This window comes from Geotrypetes seraphini, chromosome 1, assembly GCF_902459505.1.
Source record: "Geotrypetes seraphini chromosome 1, aGeoSer1.1, whole genome shotgun sequence".
Lineage (NCBI taxonomy): Eukaryota > Metazoa > Chordata > Amphibia > Gymnophiona > Dermophiidae > Geotrypetes > Geotrypetes seraphini.
In genome coordinates, this window is record NC_047084.1 from 196,716,815 (window position 1) to 196,742,205 (window position 25,391).

At 41.4% G+C, this 25,391-nt stretch overlaps 1 protein-coding gene across 5 annotated transcripts in view; it reads left to right on the plus strand.

Moving 5' to 3' along the window:
- The window catches only part of SNX25 (sorting nexin 25), a 421,363-nt gene that overhangs the window by 378,616 nt on the left and 17,356 nt on the right, over positions 1–25,391 (plus strand). For 3 of the 5 annotated variants that reach the window (XM_033943506.1, XM_033943491.1, XM_033943514.1), the window contains 2 exons: positions 1,346–1,412; positions 4,132–4,313. In XM_033943506.1, coding sequence (XP_033799397.1) covers positions 1,346–1,412; positions 4,132–4,313 — 249 coding nt within the window. Of the gene's footprint in view, positions 1–1,345; positions 1,413–4,131; positions 4,314–16,315; positions 16,428–25,391 lie in introns of those variants that run through there. The other 2 variants (XM_033943498.1, XM_033943531.1) reach the window with 2 other exon arrangements.

Genomic DNA, 25,391 nt, shown 5'->3' on the forward strand with positions numbered 1-25,391 from the left:
TGGTGGGTGTATGAGGAGATTCACATTTCCTGCACAGCTAAGTCCATGTAAAGTTACCTTGTGCTGTATTTGACATCTAGCAAGATCTCTGTTTGAAAGGAAAGATCTAAACTTAAAAATGAAGTGGCCAGAAGTTATGGTAAAAGCAGATAGTGTAGCTGGTTTTAAGAAAGATTTGGACAAATTCCTGGAGGAAAAGTCCATAATCTGTTATTAAGACATGGGGGAAGTGTCTGCTTGCCCTGGATCGGTAGCATGGAATGTTGCTACTCTTTGGGTTTTGACCAGGTATTAGTGTCCTGGATTGGCTACCATGAGAATGGGCTACTGGGCATGATGGACCATTGGTCTGACCCAGTTAGGCTATTCTTATGTTATGTTCTCATCTGTAGGGGCCTTTGTTTTCACTTCTTATTTTAATGTATTTTTTTTCTGGGAACTTATCAGTGTTTTTTATAATGGGAACAAAAATGGAAGAGAATTAATGTGTGTGGGATGAGGGGGTAACTAATTTCTTCAGCTAAATAATTCAATCCACTTCAAACAGACATAGGAGAACTTGCGCACCATTCACACACCCTCCAACCAAAAACGTCAAAAGAAAAAAACTGTTCGACAACCTCCTAGCCATTCGAGCTGCAACACTCGACCCCCAACTCTACAACCAATTGACATCGACCACAGACTGCAAAACCTTCAAAAAGAAATAAAAACCCTTCTATTCAAAAAACACATAAAACCGAACTAACACAATCAGAACTGTCCCAAGCATCACCTGCAACTACTCCATATGTACTTCTGATGTCATGACAATTCAGACATAATTTATGTTATGTTATGTTTGGAATATAAGAAAATTTTCACTGCCTGTTTCTATTCTGACCATTTATTACGTTTCATGGTCATTACAAAAAATATTTTTTTACATGGGGGGGGGGGTCAAAAAATGATGGGCCCCGGGTGCCACATACCCTAGGTACGCCACTGCTTCAGTCCCTCCCACACCAGAACAGCTTATATAACTTCCTGTTCTGGTATAGCAGGGACTAAAGAGACTGCAAAATACTGGAGCCAGCAAGCCTTCCTGCAGTGCTCTGTTTAATTGCTAGCACTGCTGGCTGACTGTAAAAGATTAGCTATAGGTAGGGAGGGGATATAGTGGACTGTGGCGACAGGGCAGAGCTGAACACATTAAACATTTAACACGTTAATTTTGTTATTAATTTTTTAAATGTGCAGCCCTAGATATAACAGAATATTGATTTATTACTCTGATTTTGTATACAACTACAAGAATGTTATATATGTTTATAATTTAAAAAATGACTTTTTACTTTATTTTTAGTGTTTAAATGGGTCAGAAAAACACTGATTGCTCTGGTGCAAGTTACTTTTGGAAGAACTATCAATAGGTAAGTAGCCATTTTTAATAATAATTTTAGTGTGTACAAAAACTGCAGTAAGTTTAAAACTGAAAACTGAGGCCCAGATTCTCAAAACTTTAATGCCGTCGCTAAACTGTTTTCCGGCGGTTTAGCCTGTACACAGTTTAGCGGCGGATTATTGAAAGGTATTATCTCTGTCTATAGCGAAGTTTCTAGCAGTCTCCGACACTGACATGCAAATGGATTCTTCAACATTGAAATGAGCCCTCTGGTGGATTCTTAAAAAATGCAGAACCATTTTCAAAAAGTGGCATCGGTTTTTGGTGACAAAAATAAGCCGGTCAGTGTCAGAGACTGCTAGAAAGCTCCTATGTTGTGATGCAGCGGGAGAGATGCCCATTCTCTCTGCTGCATCATAACACCCCTTCCCTGCAGCGGCTGCAAACAAAACCCCTCCCCTGAACGGAGGCGACACCCCTCTTGCAGCAGGAGATATGTCCACTCTTTCCTGCTTAACTAAACTCAAAGCTGCGACCCGAAAGAAGACGTGAAACTGTTGCAGACTTGAAAGGACAGTTCTCATAAGGATTGCCCCCCTGATCGAGAGCAGCCATCACCTCCTGACCTCCAGCCCCTGACAGGGACCCTAAACATCCAAGGATGCAGCTGAGTCTTAGGATAATAAAGGAATGGAAATAGACCAAGTACTCCCATTCCTGCTCAGATTGGTCAGGGACGCTTGGAGCCAGTTTGTTCCAAGGCAGAGAAGCCTAGTAGAAAGGAACTCTCTCTGTTCCTATGCTGATGTGCTCACAGACAGTGCAGTGCTTCTCAGGCACGTCAAATAGGCTCTCAATATGAGATTAACAAAACCTGAAAATCCATTAACAGATGGCCTCAAGGACCCATGCAGGACTGCTGACTGGGATTTCTTGACCTCCACCACTTCCTCATGCTTGCATTTTGCAACATCATGACTTGCTGCTTTTGAGCAGGTTCTTATCCCTGTGGTCATGCTTTTTGTGGTTCTCCCACCCTGAAGGACTCTTAAGGAGGCTGAGTCAAAGAGCCTGCCCCTTCCTCCTATGCCATGAAAACTTGAGGTCTGTCCCCTGGAAGCTTGCTCAACTGCTGCTTTATCAGAAGCTTGAGCGCAGCCTGTGGGGCCCCTGCATGTAATCTACCCCCGAAATGCCGTATGGATCTATGAGAGTTGGAATCTTCAGTCAGAGTCCCTTTGACCAGCATCCAGAAGATTTCCGGTGGTGGATTTGGTTTTTTTTTTTCAGTCTTCTGAGGCAGAAATCCTTTCCCTACAGGCAGTCTGCTACAAGCTGACAGACACACCCAGAAGGTATCCAAAGTGACCAGATAACCATTGTAGACACAAAGTACAGACCCCCACACTCTTCCCCAGTGATAACTGACACCCCCTCCCCCCTCCTTGTGTCTTTTTGGGGATAAGAAAGCACTTTGAGTAGAACCCCTGATTGATCTGCAGACGTGATACCTTTTCTATGGCATTGTTCTGTAGAAGAATTGATAACTTTGCTGCAAGTTGAGAGTCATGCTGAGGATGAACCGTTGATAGACGCAGGTTCTGAGAAGGTAGGAGAGGGGTTAGAAAATTTAGTAGATATCCCCGAGACACAATGTTGAGGACCCATTGGTCTGTTGTGATTTCGTTCCAAACTGAGAAGAAACGAGTTAGCCACTCTCCCACTGGCAAATGGTCTAAAACTAGGCACAGGTTTGAGCGTAGGCAGTTGTTTACGGTCTCTTAGTCTGTTGTAAGGAGCAAAACATTAACACAGATAGTATTGTTGAAAAAACTGTTGTTGGTATGCTCTATGAAATGGAAGGGTAGAGAAAGGATTACGAAACTGCTGAAATTGATCAGAAGGTTGAGCTGAGAGCTTATGACTGGCTGAAGAATGTTCCTTAAGTTGTGAGACAGTGGCCTGCACCTTTTGTCCAAACAGGCTCTCCCTTAAGCAGGGAGCATCTGCCAGTCTATCATGACGATCTTCTCAGAGGTCTGACGCGTCTGGTGGCTAAAGCCATAAGCATCATAATTGGTCTTAATTAAGTGGTAAGTAGATTCTTGTAGAGCCACATGAAGATTGGGAATAGCTTCAGGCGAAACTGTATGAAGTTGCTGTAAGATGGAATGTTGTAAATGCAAGATTTGCAGCTGATGTGCCATGATCTTTGCTGAAAGCATAGAGCCCTGGTAGACTTTTTGGCTGGTAGAATTTAAAAGACGGCACATTCCTGGAGGCACATTAGTAGGGATTTTTGATGCCTTGGATTTCTTGATAGCAGACTTGGAGACCATAGAATGCTGGGGAAGTTGTAGAAGGTCATGACAAGGTACTTTTTGAACTTTGTATTGTAGCTCAAGAAGCTTAGAGGATGTGGAGATTGAAGAGGGAGCTATTCTCCACTGGTGAGGGGTAGCAGTTGAAAGATATGAGTGAGGGGTAGCAGAAAGAATATTACCAAGATAAAAACCTAATCTTCTATTTTATTAATTATGGCTTTGGGTTTGACTGTTGTCCTTTTGATTTGACTATTGTAAACTGTTGTGGACCCAATTTAGGGGATAATGGTATAAAAATCAAATTAGATGTCTAGCTGGACTTGACTCACATTTTCTTATTCATGGGAGCTAGAGTAGCAGTGACATAAAGGAACAAATTCACTAAAATATGCTATTTTATTTCCCTTGATTTTGTTTTAACAGACAAATACGTGAAACTATGGATTGGATATTCAGTGAACAGATGGTAATTTACTACATCAGTGCGTTTCGTGATGCTTTCTGGCCCAATGGAAAACTAGCACCTGCAAAACCATCTAGGACAGAAAAGCAGCATCAGGAAACTAAACAGAAAGCAAAGCAAAAATTACTTGAAAACATTCCTGGTGAGTACTGCCATATTTCCCATTGATAGAGATGCTCTAGAGCTGCTAGAACACAGTAGCCTTTAATATCCAGTATCTAGCATCACTTTCTTTGAGAAACACAGATTAGATAGTGTTTAAATATTACTTTCTATGATTATTAATACTTTCCTAGACTACTGTTTTCATAAGAATGAGGCTGTCAAAAGTTCTTTTTGTCATGAACTTAGGAATATTTGAGTGCAATTCTGAATTTGTCTGCTGTCAATAAAATGAGAGCGTTTCCTTTCAGTATTAGTCCATTGTCTTCTCCTAACCTCTTTTTCTCTGAGAACAAGCAGGCATAATATTCTCACATGTGGGTGACATCCATGGAACCCAATAGATACACTGCCAAGTGCACGGTCAGTTAAAATCTTTAAGTGTCTGTTCTGCCTGCTTGCCTGTAGCTTTTTGCCCAATGTCAGCTTGCAGGACCATCAGTTCATTTTTCACGGAGCTGAGAGGCTATGTTTTCAATTTTCTCTTCAGCGTATCAAACATTTTTGACTTTTTGTGCCTTCTCATCTTTTTATTTCCATCTTTTTTGTCATAATTCTTTGGTTTTATTCCATTCTAGTATTTCTCCTGACTTTGGTTTAATTTTGTCGACTTTCAGTTTTTGACCTTCGGGGCCACCTTGATTCTCTTTTTTCTACTCGGGAGCATAGATCGTTTTCGGGATATTTTTCATGCAAGCTCACTGGGCCACTGAGCCTTTTAATTTGGCGTCGGCCATTTTCCCCTCCATGTCAAAATTGGTACTTTGCTGCTTTAAAAAATGCTTTCAATGTAATTGAACCATCTCAGGCACTGACCCACTTAATTGATGTGTCCAGGGGGTCCTAAACAGGTATATTTTGCCAATCAATCTTGTTTAAACAAAATCTCAAAGGTGTCCAATAATTGCACAAATCTGTTCCACTTAATGTTTATTTTAAAAGCCATTTCATGACAAATATTCTTACCACGGGCTCTTACATATGAATACATTTGTGGAATGGGAAATTCTCTTAACAGAAGACTAATTGTATCTTCCTAAAGAGAGAAAATCCAATAGGCCGTATTAATCCTATTATCTTTATACTAGTTATGACATCATAAATTTTACTTCCATATAATTGGTTAACAGATTTTTCATCTCATATAAGGTACATGCATGAATACATACATAGGAGTGATAAGTTTACATTCTAATACTAAAACTTAAATCAATAATAAAAAAGAAAGAACAGAAGAAACAGTTCTAATGTTAAAATATACTTACAAGAAATATTCATGTACACAGCCTAAAATGGTCCTTTGTGCTCCTTAAAATCCAAACTGCTTATCTAACAGTTTGCAATTCATCTAACATCCTGCAGCCCTTTGTCTCACAAGTGAGAAGGGGAGGTGCTAAACAACTTTGGAAAAAAGTCTAACTTTTCTATGCAAGTCACCTAATACAATTTGAGGTAGATATGTTTTTATCAAAAGAAAGTCCTTAAATATTTAATTACTGACTTAGAAAGTTCTGACTTATATTTAAACAGTTTACTAATATCTGGTACATACATATACATACATTTATACATATACACGTATGTATCAGATTATTGTCTATGTAATTTTCTCCTCAAAAGGAGCCTCTCAGAATGTGGCCCACATAGTCCAGAATGGAAAAAGGTATATCTCTATAGCAACCAGGTCAGAGGCCAACTCAAGTCTGCCAGCACATCCCCTGAGTATATCCCCTAGACATAAACTGGACAAAGGACTCTTAAGAAACCTAAAAAGTGCGGGAAACTTGGTCTGAGGGTTTTTTTTACTATCCTACACAGCAGGACAAAGAGTTTGTCAGCTGCCATACCCAAAATGGATTCTGTAAACCCTCGGTACTCTAGCAAGAAGCACATATTCATTCTTACCAATATCCCACAATTTATTCCCATATTTGTTTATCTGGTTCTGTATCCTCTTATATCCATTTTTTATATCACTTAAATACCTTTCTTACCTGTTCTTGGATGAGTCCTTATCTCTTCCCTAACTAGTAAAATCCCTTGAACAATAGTAAGAGCCATGTCCTTAGTCCTCAACATCGGGACATTAACTGTGCCCTCTGTCTCCATAAGCAAAAGGTCACTCAAAGTCCGGAAACTTCAATTCGAAAAACTTTTTAGTATTACATCAGTATAGACATCCAGCATGGCAAGGGACTCAGAACTCGATACTCAGCCTCCTATAACCCCAGCATTGACTTTGGCACCGAGTACATTGATACCACAGCCAGAGCATTGACCAACTGGTTCCTTGCAGAAGCAGGACTCTACATCATCTTCAATGTCTCGAGTATCGAAGGATATAGCACATAAAACTAAGAAGCACAAGCATTCTTCTCCTTCTAGGCATGCCACTGCATCCTCCCTGGTGTCATCTTCCTCGACACACAGCAAACGTTGGTACAAGGAAGATCACTCTCCTTCCATGAAGATGATATCTCCTTGTAGGCATGTCTCAATATCAAGGTCTCCTACATGAAACCAACCTGTATAGCAGACTTTTATCCCAATGTTCCTTCCAGCACTGACTCTCCGGGAGGAGATCTAGGCTATGCTCAGACAAGAGATTTCAGGGCTATTGCAGACACAGTCTTCAGAGACATTAAAGGCTTCCAGAGCTTTGGGCTCCTTACAGAAGCAAGATTCTATATCTTCACCTGTGCCTCAAGCATCAGGGGATGCAGAACATAAGAAAGCTAAGAAACACAAATATTATTCCCCTGTAGGCATACCACTGTAGCCTTCAAGTGTCAATTTCCTTGATGGCATAGTAAGTATCAACGAATATGGAGGAAAAACAAAAACCAGTTAACTTTATCAAAATTTAAAGAACAGGCAATATACTATAAAGAAAAAATAGTTTTGGCAAAATCTTCATATTACTCTAGACAAATTATACAGGCCAAAAACACAGCTACACTATATAATATTTTAAAATCTATTAATCAACATTCAAAAAACACGCTTCATGACAATCAGCCCCTTCCTACAGCACAAGAATTAGCAGATTATTTTGTTGAAAAAGTAAATAATATCAGAAATAATTTCATACAAAAACAACAATCCATATCAATATTGGATCTTGATACGCCTTCCCTTTTATCTTCAAAATGTTCCTATTTCAAACTTCCTAGTCTTAATGATTTAGAAATAATCATTAAATCTGTTAATCTCAAAGGATCCCCTATGGAAACCATCCCCCCAATCACCATTAAAAAATATTTTCCTATTTTTGGTCCCTTTATACACACCTTAATCAATATGTGTTTACAGCAAAGTAAAGTTCCAAAAGCTTGGAAAAAATCGACTATTCGCCCTGTCTTAAAGGATCATAAAGTCGGTCCTGATATAAAATCCAACTATAGGCCAATTGCCAACATCCCATATTTGGCAAAAATCACAGAAAAAATTGTATACAATCAACTATCAGAATACATAGAAAAAACCAATATACTGCACCCAAATCAAACCGGATTTAGACATAATCACTCCACAGAACATTCTCTGATAGGGATGACAACAACGATACTCTATCATCTGGATCACCACTCTTCGGTTGTTTTGATTTCTCTTGATCTATCTTCGGCCTTTGATACCATAGATCATACCCTCTTAATTAACAGACTATACTCCATAGGTGTAACCGATCAAGTTCTTAGCTGGTTTAAATCCTACTTTGAAAACCGTTCCTCTACAGTTATCTTTAACAATACAAATTCTAATAATTTCACATTACCTTTTGGAATTCCACAAGGATCAATACTTTCTCCTATTTTATTTAATATTTTTCTAGCCCCACTTATGACATTATGTCAATCCATTGGTTTTTCGGTATTCGCTTATGCCGATGATATTCAGTTATTACACCCAATTGACCCCAAGAATGTACAAGAAATAACAGCAATAAATAACAAACTGGATCAGATTCATCATTGGCTGGACACTAACAAATTATCATTAAATATTCAAAAAACCAATGTTATGCTTTTCCCATGGAAGGATAGCAGTACATTTACTACTCCAATCTCTATCAATGGCAATTCATTACAGACTCAACACAACATAAAGATCTTAGGTATTATATTTGACAATAAATTGTCATACCACGACCACATAAGCAATGTCGTTAAATCCACTTTCTTCAGATTACGACAAATTCGTTCAGTTTCTAAATTTTTATGTGCAAAATCACTTAATATCTTGATTCATTCTTTTGTCATCTCTAAACTCGATTACTGCAATGCCTTATTCAAAGGTTTACCTCAAAAAGAAATTAGACGTCTACAAATTGTTCAGAATGCCGCTATTAAATTAATTCATAAAGCAAAAAAATTTGACCACGTCACTCCCTTACTTAAAGAATCACATTGGCTTCCTATAGCACACCGTATTCTATTCAAGATATGTTTACTTACATTTAAAACTCTCATTTTTCAAACTCCGGCTTTCATCCATAGAGTCTTAATTCCATATTCCACTATTAGAACATTGAGATCACAGGACCAACATTTATTAACCATTCCTTCTTTAAAAATCATCAATACTAGACGTCTTACTATCTTCTCGGTGACAGCTCCTCAATCCTGGAATGATCTTCCAACATATATAAGAGAAGAAAAAAATCTAGATAAATTCAAGAGTAAGCTTAAAAGTTTCCTTTTTAATGATGCTTTTAGCGATTAACGATCTTTTAATATTATATTTTTAATAATTTTCCTCCCCCTATGTTATTACCTTCTTTTTTTTTTTTTTTTTTCTTTTTTTGTATTATTTTGAACTTAATATGCATTGTAACCATTAATGAACTTTCCTTTTGTTTCTAACAATGTCCAATAATTTATTTTTATTTTAATATTGTGATTTGTGTTTATAACAGTATGTATTGTATATAATATTTTACCCATGTCTCATAACTATGTGTTTTATTTTATTTTGTACATCGCCTTGAATTTTGATATGGCGATTAATCAAACTATTTAATAAACTTGGAAACTTGGAAACTTGGAATCAACACACCAAAGATTGCTCTCCTTCCATTCAGATGATTGTCTTCTCATAGGCATGCCAAGACATCAAAGTCTCTCAAGCCCCAGCAACAGGTTCAGCAGACTGCTTCCATGCAGTTGTCTTTTACAATACCGGCACAAACTCTTCAGGAGGAGATCTAGGCTATGCTCAGACAAGAGTTTTCAGGGCTAATGCAGTTGCAGTCTTTGCAGGCTTTAAAGACTTCCATGCCTGTTTCAGTCCAGCCCAAGGATACATCGAAGCATCAATCGAGGAAAAGGTCATACACTCCTGCTCAATGTTAAGCATCAGAGTCTACACAGACCCACTCAATGCATCATTATCATGAGTAGAGGAGTTATCAGACCATGTAGATGATACAAAGTTATTCAGAGTAGTGAAGATACAGAAGGATTGTGAAGACCTGCAACGTGACATAAACACGCTTGAGAAATGGGCCGTGAATGACAAATGAGGTTTAACGTGGATAAGTGTAAGGTGATGCATGTCTGTAATAAAAATCTTATACATGATGTCCAGTACAGTACTTGGAGAGACCCCCGCAGGAAAGAGACTTGGGAGTACTGGTCAACAAGTTGATGAAGCTGTCCGCGGAATATGCAGCAGCGGCGGTGAAAAGGACAAACAGAATGCTAGGAATGATTAAGAAGAGGATCACGAACAGATCGGAGAAGGTTATCATGCCACTGTACCGGGCCATGGTATGCCCCCACCTGAAATACTGCGTCCAGCACTGACCGCCATACTTGAAGAAGGACACAGTACTACTCGAAAGGGTCCAGAGAAGAGTGACCAAATTGGTTAAGGGGCTGAAGGAGTTGTCGTACAGTGAGAGATTAGAGAAACTGGGCCTCTTCTCCCTTTAAAAAAGGAGACTGAATGGGGACATGATCGAAACATTCAAGATAATGAAGGGAATAAACTTAGTATATAAAGACAGGTTGTTCACCCTCTCCAAGATAGGGAGAACAAGAGGGCACTCTCTAAAATTAAAAGGGGATAGATTCTATACAAACGTAAGGAAGTTCTTCTTCATCCAGAGAGTGGTGGAAAACTGGAATGCTCTTCCGGAGTCTGTTATAGGGGAAAACACCTTCCAGGGATTCAAGACAAAGTTAGACAAGTTCCTGCTAAACCAGAACACACGCAGGTAAGGCTAGCCTCAGTTAGGTCACTGGTCTTTGACCTAAGGGCCACCGCAGCAGCAATTCTTAAGTTCTTATGTACAGTATGTATTCTTAGCACGATGTGGCCTGCTCCTTTTGGCCCCTCCCCCTTCCCTCCCGCGGTGTAGCCTGCTCCAAGGGCCCCCCCTTCCCTTATCGTGTTTCCCGCAGGCAGGCCCAGCTTCTCCCTGCACGTACCGTTTTTTTTTCTGTTTCCCTCCCTCGTGAGGGCTTCAAGGAAGCCGGCAGTCGGTGGAGGGCAGACGCAGGGCCAGGACGGACTTGCTCCAGCTCGCGCCACATTCAAAATTACGGCCCCACACCGCCTCCCTGCTCACGCAGACCTCCATCAACGAAAAACGGCACTACCATGTGAATTATATTTTTAAATGTTAAAGTCGCTGCAGCTCCTCTCTTGAGCCGCACCTGCGTCGGAGAAGGCTTCCAATGCAGGCAGCGATCGTGAGAGGAGCCACCGCGTCAACTTTAAACTTTAAAAATATACTTCACATGGTACTTCAGTGCCGTTTTTCAATTTCCGGCTGTGTCCTTGCTTTCTCCCTAGCTCCCAGTGGCCTACTGGTCTGTACACCGTGATCTGGAGAGCAGGGAGTCCAACGCTGGCGGCTGGAAAGCAGTGCGGCTGGGCAGCAGTAAGGCTGGGGGCTCGCGCATGCGCACTCCTGCAAAGCCACGGACATACAGATCAGGGAAAACAGAAGCATGCAGTTGAGTGCGCATGCGCGGCTAGCGTTTTATTATTTTAGATTATAAACATAGTTATACATTTCTAATATAGTATGGGAAAAAGAAAACTAAAGGAGCAAAATAATAATATATTCCTATTTCCACTGTACTTTAGTCCATAATAATTAGAGAAGGAGTTTCCACAAAATCGGAGAACATATCACTTCATCATAATTTAGGAATAAAGAAAGACAGCCTGAAAAAGACCCTAAATTCCTAACTACAAGCGTAACTCTTGTCTATTGGTATCCACCCCATTATCCACAATAAATCTAGATAACTATGTAGAAACAAAGAAAATGTATCTAATGCCTTTGAAATTAACCAAACACAAAGGGAAATCTTAATACAAATGTTGTTCCCAACTTTAGAACCTGGGGTCTCAAAAGCAAAAACTGTTTCATCTTTTTTTGTGTTATTCGGGACATATCTGGGTACATTCTAACTTTTTGATTCAGAAATGTAACATCTTTATACTTAAAAAAACATTTTCAATAACCATTCTCTATCTGAATCTAGTGCTAATTGAACAAAAAGTGTAGTAAAATAATCTGTTCTAACTCTGATGTTTCTAATATATTTGTCAAGTCCAATACATCTAATTGTGGTTCTTGCTGGTCTTCCGGAGTTTTCTTCTTTCCCAAGGAAATATAGTAAATTTTTGAAATGGGCGGAAAATAATTTTGTGGGACTTTCAAAACCTCCAGAAGATATCATTTAAACATGTCTAACGGGGAGACAGTAAGTGATTTAGGAAAATTAATCAATCTTAAGTTCTGTCTTCTTGTCATATTTTCCAAAATTTCCATCTTGAAGTTAATATTTCCATTTTCCTTTATTAGGAGCTGTTTTTGTGCTCCCAAAATTTCAAGCTTTTTTTTTCCTGATCCAATACTTTATTTTCTAATTTGCCTACTCTCTGTTGCAAGAATAAAGTCTCAGATAATACCCCAGAACAGTTAGTTGTTGACTTTTGGATTTGAGTTCCCAGAGACACTTGTAAATTGGAAATAGCTTCCCAAACTGAAATTAGATCAACTAGCGGTTTTACCAATGGAGTAACAGAGTATTTAAATTCCATATCTTTGAGTTCCACAGTACCTAAAGGTAAATTTACCGGTGGCGACTTGTGCACCCCTTCCACTAATTCCAAGGCTTCTTGCGGCAGCAAAGATGGCAATAAAGCAGTCAATACCTTCCTCACTGCTAATTCTTCTTCCTGTTCATCCATGCAGCTCTCGGAGGCAGCTGTGAAGCTTAACTCACTCTCCGTGTCCTGCAACACTGGGCGGAGGAGTGGCTGAGCCGGCATCCTACGCGCTTCTGGCGATAGGCTGGTCTCCTCGAAAGGAAGTGTGAGGAGTCTCTGAAACCGCTCTACCTCGCGCCAAGGTCTCATTCAGCTCCACTTTGGGTCCCCGTTCAACGAACGCATCTGTCGGGCCAGGTAATTGTGGTTGCAGCCCGGGTTCCGAAGGGAAAACCTGGGTCTTTGATTTCCTTTTGACCATTGCTGGTTATTACTGCAGTGTTCAGCCGAACGCAATCAGGCCACCATCTTAGTTAGACTACTGCCTCCAGTAAGGCTATTCTTATAGTCTTTGTTTCAGCAATTTGTATTGATGACATGACTAAGAACAATAACAAGAAAAGTGAATCAATACAGAGCAAGTCATCCGATTTATATATAACTCCTACTTCCCCCCACCCTCCCCAAAGAGTACCAGACTTCAATAATGGAAAAATGAAGAATATCCAACAATATAACAGTAAACTCAGAAAAGAACAGCAGAATATAACCATTGTATAACCCCCCTTCCCATCAAACCCCACTTCCTCCTCCCAATTCCGCTCCAGAACCCCCTTAAAAAACGATAAAGGACAAACAGATCAAGAACATAATAGGTAAAATTAATAAGAAAATAAGACATCTGTATCCCTGTCAATGCCCTAAAGGACCCCTTGACAGGGACTCAGAACCAGTCAATTATAATACGTTTAGAATGTCACTGCGAGCCTTGGGGCTCAAAGATTGTTTATAGGGATTCCAGATTTGGATAAATATTTTTTTCCATTTTCGAGTAAGTTTAGCCAGAGTACGGTACTGGGGTTTAAGAAAGGATTGGACAGTTTCCTGCTGGAAAAGGGGATAGAAGGGCTCAGTCCTGGGACCATCCCTTTTCAACATATTCATAGGGGACTTGACCCGGGGGCTTCAGGGTAAAGTAGCACTGTTCGCCGATGATGCCAAACTGTGTAACATAGTAAGTGAAAGCAACCTCCAGGATAGTATGACACAAGATCTGATCACGTTGGGAAACTGGTCCTCGACATGGCAGCTAGGCTTTAACGCTAAAAAATGTAAGGTCATGCATCTCGGCAGCGGAAATCCATGCAGAACATACTCCTTGAATGGAGAAACGCTAGCTAGGACTTCAGAGGAACGGGACTTGGGGGTAATCATCAGTGCAGACATGAAGGCTGCCAAACAAGTAGAGAAGGCCTCATCAAAGGCAAGGCAAATGATGGGATGTATCAATAGAAGCTTCGTCAGCCGTAAACCTGAAGTCATAATGCCACTCTACAGAACCATGGTGAGACCCCATCTGGAATACTGTGTGCAATTCTGGAGGCCACATTACCGGAAAGATGTGCTTCGAGCTGAGTCGGTCCAGCGGATGGCCACTAGGATGATCGCGGGGCTCAAGGGTCTCTCATACGAAGAAAGACTGGGCAAACTGCAGCTCTATACCCTAGAGGAGCGCAGGGAAAGGGGTGACATGATTGAGACATTTAAGTACGTCACGGGTCGTGTCGAGGTGGAAAACGATATATTCTTTCCCAAGGGACCCTCGGTCACAAGAGGGCACCCGCTCAAACTCAGAGGAGGGAAATTTAGTGGTGATACCAGGAAGTATTTCTTCACAGAAAGGGTGGTAGGTCACTGGAACAGACTTCCGGTGCAGGTGATCAAGGCCACCAGCGTGCTCGACTTTAAGACTAAATGGGACATCCACGTGGGATCCCTACGAGGGTCGAGTTAAGGAACTAGGTCATTAGCATTCAGACTTAATGGGGTGGGTCAATAGAGTGGGCAGACTTGATGGGCTGTAGCCCTTTTCTGCCGTCATCTTTCTATGTTTCTTTCTATGTTTCTATATAGAGGATTACTGCACAGGTCCTGGACCTGTTGTGCCGCCGCATGAGCGGACTGCTGGGCATGATGGACCTAAGGTCTGACCCAGCAAAGGCATTGCTTAGGTTCTTATGAAGACGATTCTGCCAAGCCCTATCATCCCCACCTTCCATAATAACAGTCTACTCTCCCTCTGTGGGAGACAGAAAACCACATGTTTATCCACTAATAGTCCAGCAGCCGATATGGGGACAGCGCAGTGCAATAGCTTGGCTACATAATTAATAATCTTTCTCCAAAAAGTCTTAATTTTTGGGCAAGACCAAAAAGCATGAAAGAAAGAATGGGACCCTTGATTATACTTCTGACATACAGAAGAATCACTATACCCCAATTTATGCAGCTGCTCCCAGGTAAAATAGGCCCTATGTAAGACTCTAAATTGACATTCCCTAAGATCTGCATTAACTGAAATGCTTGGTATGCATCTAATCAATGTAGGGAGATTCAAAGACGTCTCCCGAATACCTACCTCCATACTCCATTTGCAGCATATAGAGTTCCGGTCCAATGGAGCGACTCAGTTCCCCTCCAAATTGAACCCAAACTCAAACTACTAGGAGTCACTTTTGATAAAGATCTTACCTATCACGATCATATTAGTTCCCTAACCAAAAACTGTTTTTACAAACTCCGCTTAATTCGATCTATAACCTCCATTCTAGAACCTACTTTGATTCAAATTCTAACTCACTCATTAATCATCTCACACATAGACTACTGCAACTCTCTTTACCACAGCGTAACTCAAAAAGAAACCAGTCGATTACAACTAATCCAAAATACTGTGATTAAACTTATCTATAAGGCCCAAAAATATGATCATGTTACCCTGCTTCTTCGAGAGTTACACTGGCTACCAGTCTCTCACAGAGCAACATATAAAGTTCTTCTAACCTTTAAAATTACAACCTCCCACCTTCCTGCTTTTCTTGACAAATATCTTTTCCCATATACCCCTCCTAGGGCCCTTCGATCTACGAATCAGAACTTACTGACAGTATCCTCTATCAAGGACTCTACTATACTAGAAATTCCATTTTTTCAGTACTCACACCCACGCTCTGGAATGCAATGCCACTTTATCTTCACAGTGAAAATTCTCTTAATAAATTCAAAACAAACCTTAAAACTTTCTTTTTCAAAGATGCCTATCAATAATGCACTTAAGAACCTATTAAAGAGAAAAAAAAATGCTTTTAAAAGAAGCGACATCCCCAGATCCCTTCTGTTACTTCCTATTCCTCTATCCTTCCTTTTATTTTTATTTACATATTGTATTTAAAACTTCCCTATTCCCCAGTTCCTTTCATTTCTAATAAGTCTAATTTTGTCTTAGTCCAGTTTTACCCCCTCTTTATTTTATTTTAATCAAATTTCTATATTAGATTTTTCCAATTTTTAATATTATAAACCGCCCAGATACATGTGATGGTTGGTATATCAAGCCATAAAAAAACTTGAAACTTAGACTTGACACCCGGAAGCCATTCTTCAGAAAGGGTTCCTCCAACTCCCATAATTTTGTCTCAGTTGGAAACAATAACCAATGATCAAACATAATGCTGTAATTGTTTGTAGGCAAGGAAGTCTCCCATGCTCAATTGATAAGCCTGGTGCAGAGATTCCCAAGATTTCAAAGTTCCATCCTCCCCAAGAACATGGGATAACAATGTAGCACCTTCAGAGAGCAATTTCTGAAAGGAGTCATTCTTAGACCCTGGCAGAAATTGTAGATTCCCCATAATAGGCATTATACCAGTGGACCGTCTATTATCATGCCATAACCTCAACAATTCTTTCTAGGACATCCGAAGAGACTGAAGGAGCAGACTACTCTTTGCAAAGTGAAGGAGTACCTTAAACGGCATCTGTAAATGAGATAAACTCCATGGGGCCCAAAGTGCTACCCTCCGTAGCCAATCTACAAACATCCCGTTTCAACAACCAAAGCGGTAATAGTTGCAAGGTATAAAGCCATTTAGGAAACAACACCATTGCAAATAGGTGAATACGACCATGAAGTGAGAGTGATAAAGAGGCCCATCTAGACAGACAGTCTTCAGTGTATTGAAACAGGGTGTCAATGTTTTTCATATATAGAGTGGCTACTGAGGCAGTGAGTTGGATTCCCAAATAACAAAATGAATTTGTGGCCCACTGAAGTGGAAAGGTGCCCTCTCAATCTAACTGCACTTGTGGTTTAGTAACTAATGCAAAGATTTATCCAAATTCAAGTTAAACCAGGAATAATCTCCATATTCCCGAAAGGTGTCAATGAGACAAAACAAAGAGGAAACCAGGTTATGAATATGTACTAATAAATCATCTGTATCCTAGGGGGGGTGTAATATTATGGTTATTCTAGGATTGGAAAGGATATCTCTGACGAGAGGATCTAGGGTTAGTACAAACAAAAGAGAAGAGAGTGTGCATCCCTGACGTGTGCCCCTTTCAATTAGGAATGAAGAAGAGCAAAGTCCATTGACCCAAACCACAGCTTGAGGAGCCTAGTATAGCACCCGAACTGCTGATTGGTAAAACCCAGTAAGGCCATACTGATCTAAGACCAAAAACATAAACTCCTAGAAGACTCTATCAAAAGCTTTCTCTGCATCAAAGCTTATAAGTAAAGAGGAGATCTCATGGCGTTCTACAAATTCCATGGATGCCAGTATCAAGCAGATATTCTTGGTGGCATGGTGTCCACCAACAAACCTAACCTGTGGCGCAGCTACCAGCTCCTGTAGACAACCCGCCAACCTATTAGCCAGAACTTTTGCATACAATTTAGTCTCTACACATAACAGAAAAATTAGGCGATAGGAAGATGATTGTGGATCCTTAATAGATTTTAACAAAACAATAATTTGGGCCAGATTGAGAGAATCTGGGAATTTACCTGAGGATACAAAGGGGCTAAAAGTTCAGGTCAGTATAGGAGACACTGTGTCCTGTAAAAGTTTGTAAAATTCGAGCCAAAATCTGTCCACTCCTGGTGCCTTTAAGAGGACTCTGGAGCGGATAGCCAGGGATACCTCTTCTTCTCCAATAGGCTGGTTAAGCCGGTCCCTAATCTAATCTGTTAGCTGGGGCAAAGTTAAACTGTCCAAATATTGGGCATCATTCATCAGCTCAAAAGGCCTGGAATACAAAGCCTGATAATAGTTATGAGAGTTAGAGTATATAGCACTGAATGAGGAGGTAGATATAATAGGCATCTCCATTCAGTCTCAAAATTTTTAGAAGTGAAATCACTCAACATACTAATACATTCCCTGGTAATCTCCAAGATTGATTACTGTAACGCATTATTTAAGGGAATTACCCAAAAGGAAATCTGTCGTCTACAATTTATTCAAAATGCCTCCGTCAAACTCATCATGAAAGCAAAGAAATTTGATCACGTGTCATCCCTTTTAAAGAAATAATGTCAATGGCTTCCCGTTGCATCGCATAACTTATAAAATTTGTCTATTAACTTTTAAGATACTTCTTTCTAATGCCCCCGCATTCATTGATAGACTTCTAATTCCGTATGCTTCCACGAGAGTACTAAGATCCAATGATCAAAATCTATTGACAGTTCCTTCACTAAAAATAATTAACACAAGCCGGCAATATATCTTTTCAATTATGGCACCGCAAACATGGAACTCTCTTTCAATCCATTTAAGAGAGGAACGCTTCTTGGATAAATTTAAAAGTAACTTAAAATGCTTTCTTTTCAGAGATGCCTTTGATCTTTAACTCTGCTTGTTAGGACTTTACTGATCCATTAGATCTTCCTTCTTTATGTTTAATTACTCTTCCTTTCTCTTCCATGTAGAATTACCCTTCCTTGCTCTTCTATTTCCTCCTCCTTAGTCCTTCTAATCTTTTTATTACACTTCTAATTCTGTTTTCTCCGATCTTCCTTTCCTCTTACTCAACCATCCTGTTGTTTTTCCCTTAACTGATATCTTTCCTATCAAAATTGTATTTCTCTCTTCTCACAGTAAGTCCTGTAGGTCTATTGTACATCTGACATATTGTACCCTTTGAATGCTGTAAATTTTATTTATGTTCATCGCTTAGAAGTTTGATTAAGCGATTTATCAAATTTTAAATAAACTTGAAATTTGCATCTCAGAGACTTTGTGGAAGTAGGACAATCAATGGGACACTGTGTTACCTGGGTACAAATTATATTGCAAGGATAGAGTAGATCAAATTGGAGGGGAGTTGCACTATATGTTAAAGAGTAAATTGAATCAAATAAAGTAAACATTCTGCATGACATAGTATGGAATCCTTATGGATAGAAATTCTGTGTGAAGGGAAGGAATATAAAGGTAGGGTTATACTACCGTCCCCCAGGACAAAATGAGCAGATGAAGAAATGTTTTCAGAGATTAGGAAAGCTGGAGAAATGGGCAACAGTATAATAATGGGTGATTTCAATTACTCAGAAATCCTTACGTCATGAAAAAAGAGAACAGGAGTGAATTACCTCCACAGGACACTGATCCGTCTATTGAACATACAGAACACAAAAGAGAAGAAAGCTAGAAACAAGCTCTATCAATCCCAAAAATGGGAGAAAAAAGGCCTCAGTTTAGCATAATATGGCCAAAAAAAACTCCCAAATAAAATTCATGCAAGAACTTGGGACATATAGCTATCAAAAACTCCTGTGCATACTTTGAAAAAACAGTCCCATGAAAAGAAATCCTTCTGTCATAAATTGGCAAATAATGACAAAGCAAACCAAAGTCACAGCTGATATTGTGAACTGAGCCGTTCTCCATGTTCACTGCAACAGCTTCCAATGGCGGCTTTCACAAGCAGCGTTTTTTTTCATCCGCTCTGCCGGTTTTCAATTGCAGAGATCCTACAGGGTCATCCCTGTTTCACCTCCACAGCTTCGTCAGGAATCATCCACTTGCCCAGAGAAAATGGAGCCAACATCAAGCTGGACATTCAGACAGAACTTGGCCATATGAAGCTAAACTGAGGCCTTTATTTCCCCATTTTTTTGGATTATTAGAGCTTGGTTCTAGCTTTCTTCTCTTTTGTGTTGTGTGTGCCAAAGAAGGATCAGTGTCCTGTGGGAGTGATTTTCTCCTATTCTCTTTTTTCATGAAGTAAGGATTTCTGAATATTTTGAAAGTTTGTACTTACTTTTTTCTCCAAGATATTTGGGGTGATTTCAATTACATCCTATTGGAAACTATCGGAGGGACCTACCTAGACACTACAAGGTCTACCCACTGCACTCATACACAGACCCACTCACTCACTCAAACAATAACTCAACACACAAAATCCAGAAGAAAAAAAGTGGAGAAAAAGCCTCAGTTCGTTTTCATATGGCAAAAAACTCCACTTGTAAATCACAAACAGGTAAGGTCCAAAATGTATCAGTCCAATCAGCAATGAGAAACACAATAGTAGCCCTCGTAGGAACCACCCCAAAAACTTTAGCACACACCAAATTACAAAGCTTCCAAAAGTGTAAGTGAAGCAAGTAGCACATGTACGAGTCTCAAACACTGTCAATGGCAAGCAGGAAAAACCAAACTTAGCTGCAGACGGTATCCAGGCTGTCTTCCATGCATCAAAAAAGTGCAAGCCTGCCCGGCCCCGCAGCCACTCCTTCCCGACGGGGAAACCTCCGTTTCGCTGAGCTGCATCAGGGGAACGATTCTAGCCCACTCCACCAGCAACCATAGAGGCTCTCCGAGTGCTCCAACTGCTCACATCCAAACACATAGAAGCTGAGGCGTGGGATTCTCCAACAACGAACGTCTTCCAAAGGGAGTCCAGACTCCTCCCCCTTCCAGTCAGACCAATCCCAAACCAGCTTCAGCCAAAAAACGCTGCCTACCCAATCCGGGCATTCAGCCCAGCTGGGTGAACGGTCTGTAGATTGTAGATCCACCTCTGTTCCCTCTGACGTAGCAGAACAGGGAAGATGATCAATCACCACACAGCGTAGTGAACTGAAAGCGTGTTGGGCTTCAAGGCAGTGCACTACAAGGGGTTCCTCCACTTTCCTAGTATGAATACATGGCTTATGCTCCAGTAATCTGACCTTCAATTTCTGTGAGGTCTGAATCACATATAACAAAGAATAGGGGCATATCATGATGTAAATAACCCCCTCTGTAATGCAAGACATAATTTGTTAGTTCAAGGAGTTATGTATGTCCTTCCTGAGATTTTTTTGGGATGATTTCAATTACTCCAACATTGGTTAAAAGTTACATTGGGGAGTGCTAGGGAGGTAAAATTCCTAGATGTCATAAATGACTGCTTCTTGGAGCAACTGGTCTGGGAACCGACAAGAGGGGGGTGCTATCTTAGATTTGGTCCTTAGTGGAATGCAAGACATAGTACTGGAGTTAACTGTGTTGGGTCTGCTGGGAAATAGCGATCATAAAGTGATCAAATTTGAGCTGATACTGGGAGTAATATCGCAAAAGAAATCTACTGACTTCAGATGGCATATCACCACTATCAATACAAAGTTCTACCTTTGGGCCTGGTATCATCTCTCAGAGTTTTCTCCAAGTGCCTGGAAGTAGTAGCAGCAGGCTTAAGATGTCAGGGACTTCAGGTTTTTCTATATCTGAGAGGTTTTTCTATATCTGAGAGAGACTTGGGTGTGCTGGTGGATGCATCACTGAAGCCATCTGCACAGTGCGCAGCAGCCTCGAAAAAAGCCAACAGGATGCTGGGCATCATAAAGAGGGGCATAACAACCAGGACGCGGGAAGTCATCATGCCATTGTATCGAGCGATGGTGCGTCCACATCTGGAATACTGCGTTCAGTATTGGTCGCCACACCTCAAGAAGGACATGGCGGTTCTTGAGAGAGTCCAAAGGAGAGCAACGAAACTGGTAAAAGGGCTGGAACACTGCCCATACGCCGAGAGGTTGGATAGGCTGGGGCTCTTCTCTCTGGAAAAAAGGAGGCTCAGGGGAGATATGATAGAGACCTTCAAGATCATGAGGGGCATAGAGAGGGTGGATAGGGACAGATTCTTCAGACTGAAGGGGACAACAAGTACGAGGGGGCATTCGGAGAAACTGAAGGGTTATAGGTTCAAAACAAATGCAAGGAAGTTTTTTTTCACCCAAAGGGTCGTGGACACTTGGAATGCACTACCGGAGGAAGTGATCAGGCAGAGTACGGTACAGGGATTCAAACAGGGATTGGACGGATTCCTGAGGGATAAAGGGATCGTGGGATACTGAGAGAGGTGCTGGGATGTAACACAGGTATAGAAAGCTAACCAGGTAATAAGTATAGAAACCCAACAGGTCGTGCATGTGCAAGACCGGAGGGTTAGGACTACGATGGGAAGATAGGACTTCAATGAGAAACCAAGGTGGCAAGGGAGCCCCTTCTGGTGATTCAGACAGGTCGTGACCTGTTTGGGCCGCTGCGGGAGCGGACTGCCGGGCAGGATGGACCTATGGTCTGACCCGGCAGAGGCACTGCTTATGTTCTTATGGACAATTGGCTCATCAAAGACCCCTTGTCTCAGGGGATTACTGTAGCGACACAACAGACTGTTTAGTTCTGTACTCAAGGGCATTGGTCCACCACAGATCATCAAAATCACACCAATCTGTTAGAACTCAGAGCGATGTTCAATGCTCTCAAGGCTTTTCAGCATCTTCTTCAAGATCAAGTGGTTCTCATTCGTACAGACAACCAAGTAGCCATGTACTACATCAAGCAGGAAGGGACAGGATCCTTTCTCCTTTGCAATGAAGCTCATAAGATTTGGAATTAGGCAATCCCTCAACATTTTTCTGAGAGCTGTCTATATTCATGGAAAGAAAAATTCCCTGGCGGAAAAATTGTGTCTCATCCTGCAACCTCACGAATGGACACTCAATTCACTGACTCTCCATCAAAATTTTTCTCAATGGGGAACTCCTCAAATAGATCTTTTCGCATCTCCCCACAACAACAAACTTCACCAGTTCACTCTTCTCATCGCCTGGAAGCAGATGCTTTTCTCCTGGAATGGACGAACAAATTCCTCTGATGCATTCCCTCCATTTCCACTTATTCTCAAGACACTTGTAAAACTCAAGAGAGACTCTGCCACCATGATTCTGATAGCTCCTCAGTGGCCCAGACAACCTTGGTTCTCCCTTCTACTTCAACTCAGCAGCAGGGAACCACTTCGTCTACCAGTATTTCCATCTCTGCTTACACAGAGTCACGGTTCTCTTCTTCATCCCAACCTGCAGTCTTTACATCTGACAGCTTGGTTCCTCTCGGCATAACTTCACATCTTCAGTGTTCTCAATCTGTCAGAGACATTTTAGATGCTTCCAGAAAACCTGCCACCAAACAATGTTACAACCAGAAGTGGACTCGGTTTTCTGCTTGGTGCAATCTTCATCACCAGGAGCCTCAGTCTACCTCCTTGTCTTCAGTTCTGGATTATCTATTTCATTTATCTCAATCTGGCCTCAAATCCACCTCTTTTAGAGTCCATCTCAATGAAATTGCTGCTTTTCATCAACCACTAGAGGGAAAACCTCTATCTGCTCATCCTGTGGTTTCCAGATTTATGAAAGGACTTTTGAATGTCAAACCACCTCCAGTGGTTTGGGATCGCATTGTTGTTCTTGCTAAATTAATGAAGCCTCCATTTGAACCAATGTCTACGGCTCATCTTAAATATCTTACTTGGAAAGTGGTCTTCCTCATCTCTCTCACGTCTGCTCGCAGTCAGTGAGCTACAAGCTTTAGTAGCGGATTCACCTTTTACAGTATTCTATCATGATAAGGTGGTACTCCGCACTCATCAAAACTTCTTATCCAAAGTTGTTACAGAATTTCATATCAATCAATTGTACTTCCAGTGTTTTTTTCCCAAGCCTCATTTTCATCCTGGAGAAACAGCTCTTCATATTTTAGACTGCAAGCGTGCTTTGGCTTTCTACTTAAATGTTAGGCAGGCACACTTAAAGTAAACCCTAGAGATTATTATGAGCCAGTGAAGTTTTAACAAAAGCAGGGAAACATGATCAAATTTTCTTTTTGCAAAGATCAACCTAGCCACAGTATTTTGGATCCACTGAAGACTTTTCTTGGTTAGACTTAAATAGACCAATTTACAATAGTCCAACCTCGAAAGAATGATTGATTATACAAGGACAGCAAAATGTTATTGGTGGAAACAGGATCTCGCTTTCTTCAGCATATGGAGATAAAAAAAAACATTTTACCATAGAATTAAGATGGTCATTAAATGAAAATGTTGAATCTATAATGACACCCAAAACTTTACTTGAGAATTCAATCTGCAGTGAAGATCCAGAAGGCAATTAAATGAACGTAGCAGGTCTAATTATGGGCCAAGCCAAAGTAGTATTGTTTTGGATTCATTCAGCTTCATTTGTACAGTAAGGGCCCAAGATTGGAGTCTCATTATACATGCTATTATATTCTCAGCAAGGTGTACTCTACTTAAAGCTTCACTTCCTCGTGGGTGGAATCTTCGGTGGAAGAAATCTATAGAGAAGCCATTTGGTCCTCTTTCCATATGTTCACAAAGTTTTACAGGGTGGACATGGCAGCCAAATAGGACTCTGCATTTCAATCATCTGTTCTGTTAGTAGGTTCATGTGTCCTGCCCTAAACTCAAGGAACTGCTTTGATACGTCCAACAGGTTCAGAAACAGTGTGTCTTTCACATTAGAAGGAAAGATTAGATTCTTATCTTAATAATCTTCTTTCTAATAGACAGACACTCTGTTCCTGATGCCTGCCCTGTCAGATGTTCATTTGCCTGCCTACTGCCTTGAATGCGCTGGGACATCTGGACATTTTGGGCCAAATTCTATGAACAGTGTCCTGATTGTAGGTGGCAGTATGCATCCTACCACTGTCTAACCAGCCAATTAGGACGCACATTAAAAAAAAAAACCCACCCAAAAAAACACCCTGCGGCAGGCTGCCTACACTGGAGGCCTTTTTGCAAGCCTCGGGAGATGTGTAGAGCCGCTAAAGCTCGCCCAAGGCTAGGCATGGGTATGGTTTCACCCGAAAGTAGCCTTAGGGGAGCTTATGCAGCCCTATGCGTCTCCCTAGGGCTGCAATAGATGCCTGAAATGTATGCCAGCAAAATGCTCATCTGCATTTCAAATAGATGCAGCCGGTGGGCTGATCACAGCAAGGGAATCTCCCTGCCGCAATCAGTTTAGCGGCTGCAGCAGGGAACCCGTTCCCCCCTACCCCGAAGTCGGCCTGCAGGAGGGGTGCCCACTCCCTCCTGCCACAATGGTGAACCCACTTGACATAGCCTGTGGCAGGCGTGATGCCCACTCCCTCCTGCTGCCACCCCCTGAGGGGCCTTCTCCTTCCGCCACCCCCTGAGGGGCCTTCCCCTCCTTGGTGCATCCTGAGATGCACTGGAGAGGAGCCTAAGGCTCTCATTGGCCCAAATTGTTTAAGGCCCCTCCTATGGGAGGGAGCCTTAGGCATCTGGGCCAATCAGATCCTTAGGCTCCTCCTCGGTGCATCCCAGGATGCACCAGGGAGGGGAAGGCCTGCCATTTTGAAAAGGCAGGCCAGCCGGCTGGAGGGAACAGGCATCCCTCTGGCCAGCCATCATAAGTAAGGTGAGGGGGTGGGGGTTGTCAGAGGCACAGAGGGGGTGTCCAGGAGGGTTGCATGGCAGCAGAAGGGAGTGGGCATCACTCCAGCTGCCAGGGGTATCGGAGGTGCATCGTTTGGCGGCGGGAGGGAGTGGGCATCTCTCCCACTGTCGGAGGGGGGGTTATTTACTTTTCAGCAGGAGGGAGTGGGCCTCTTTCTTGCTGCCGGGGGATCTGGTTGGATTTGCTTGGCGGCGGGAGGGAGTGGGG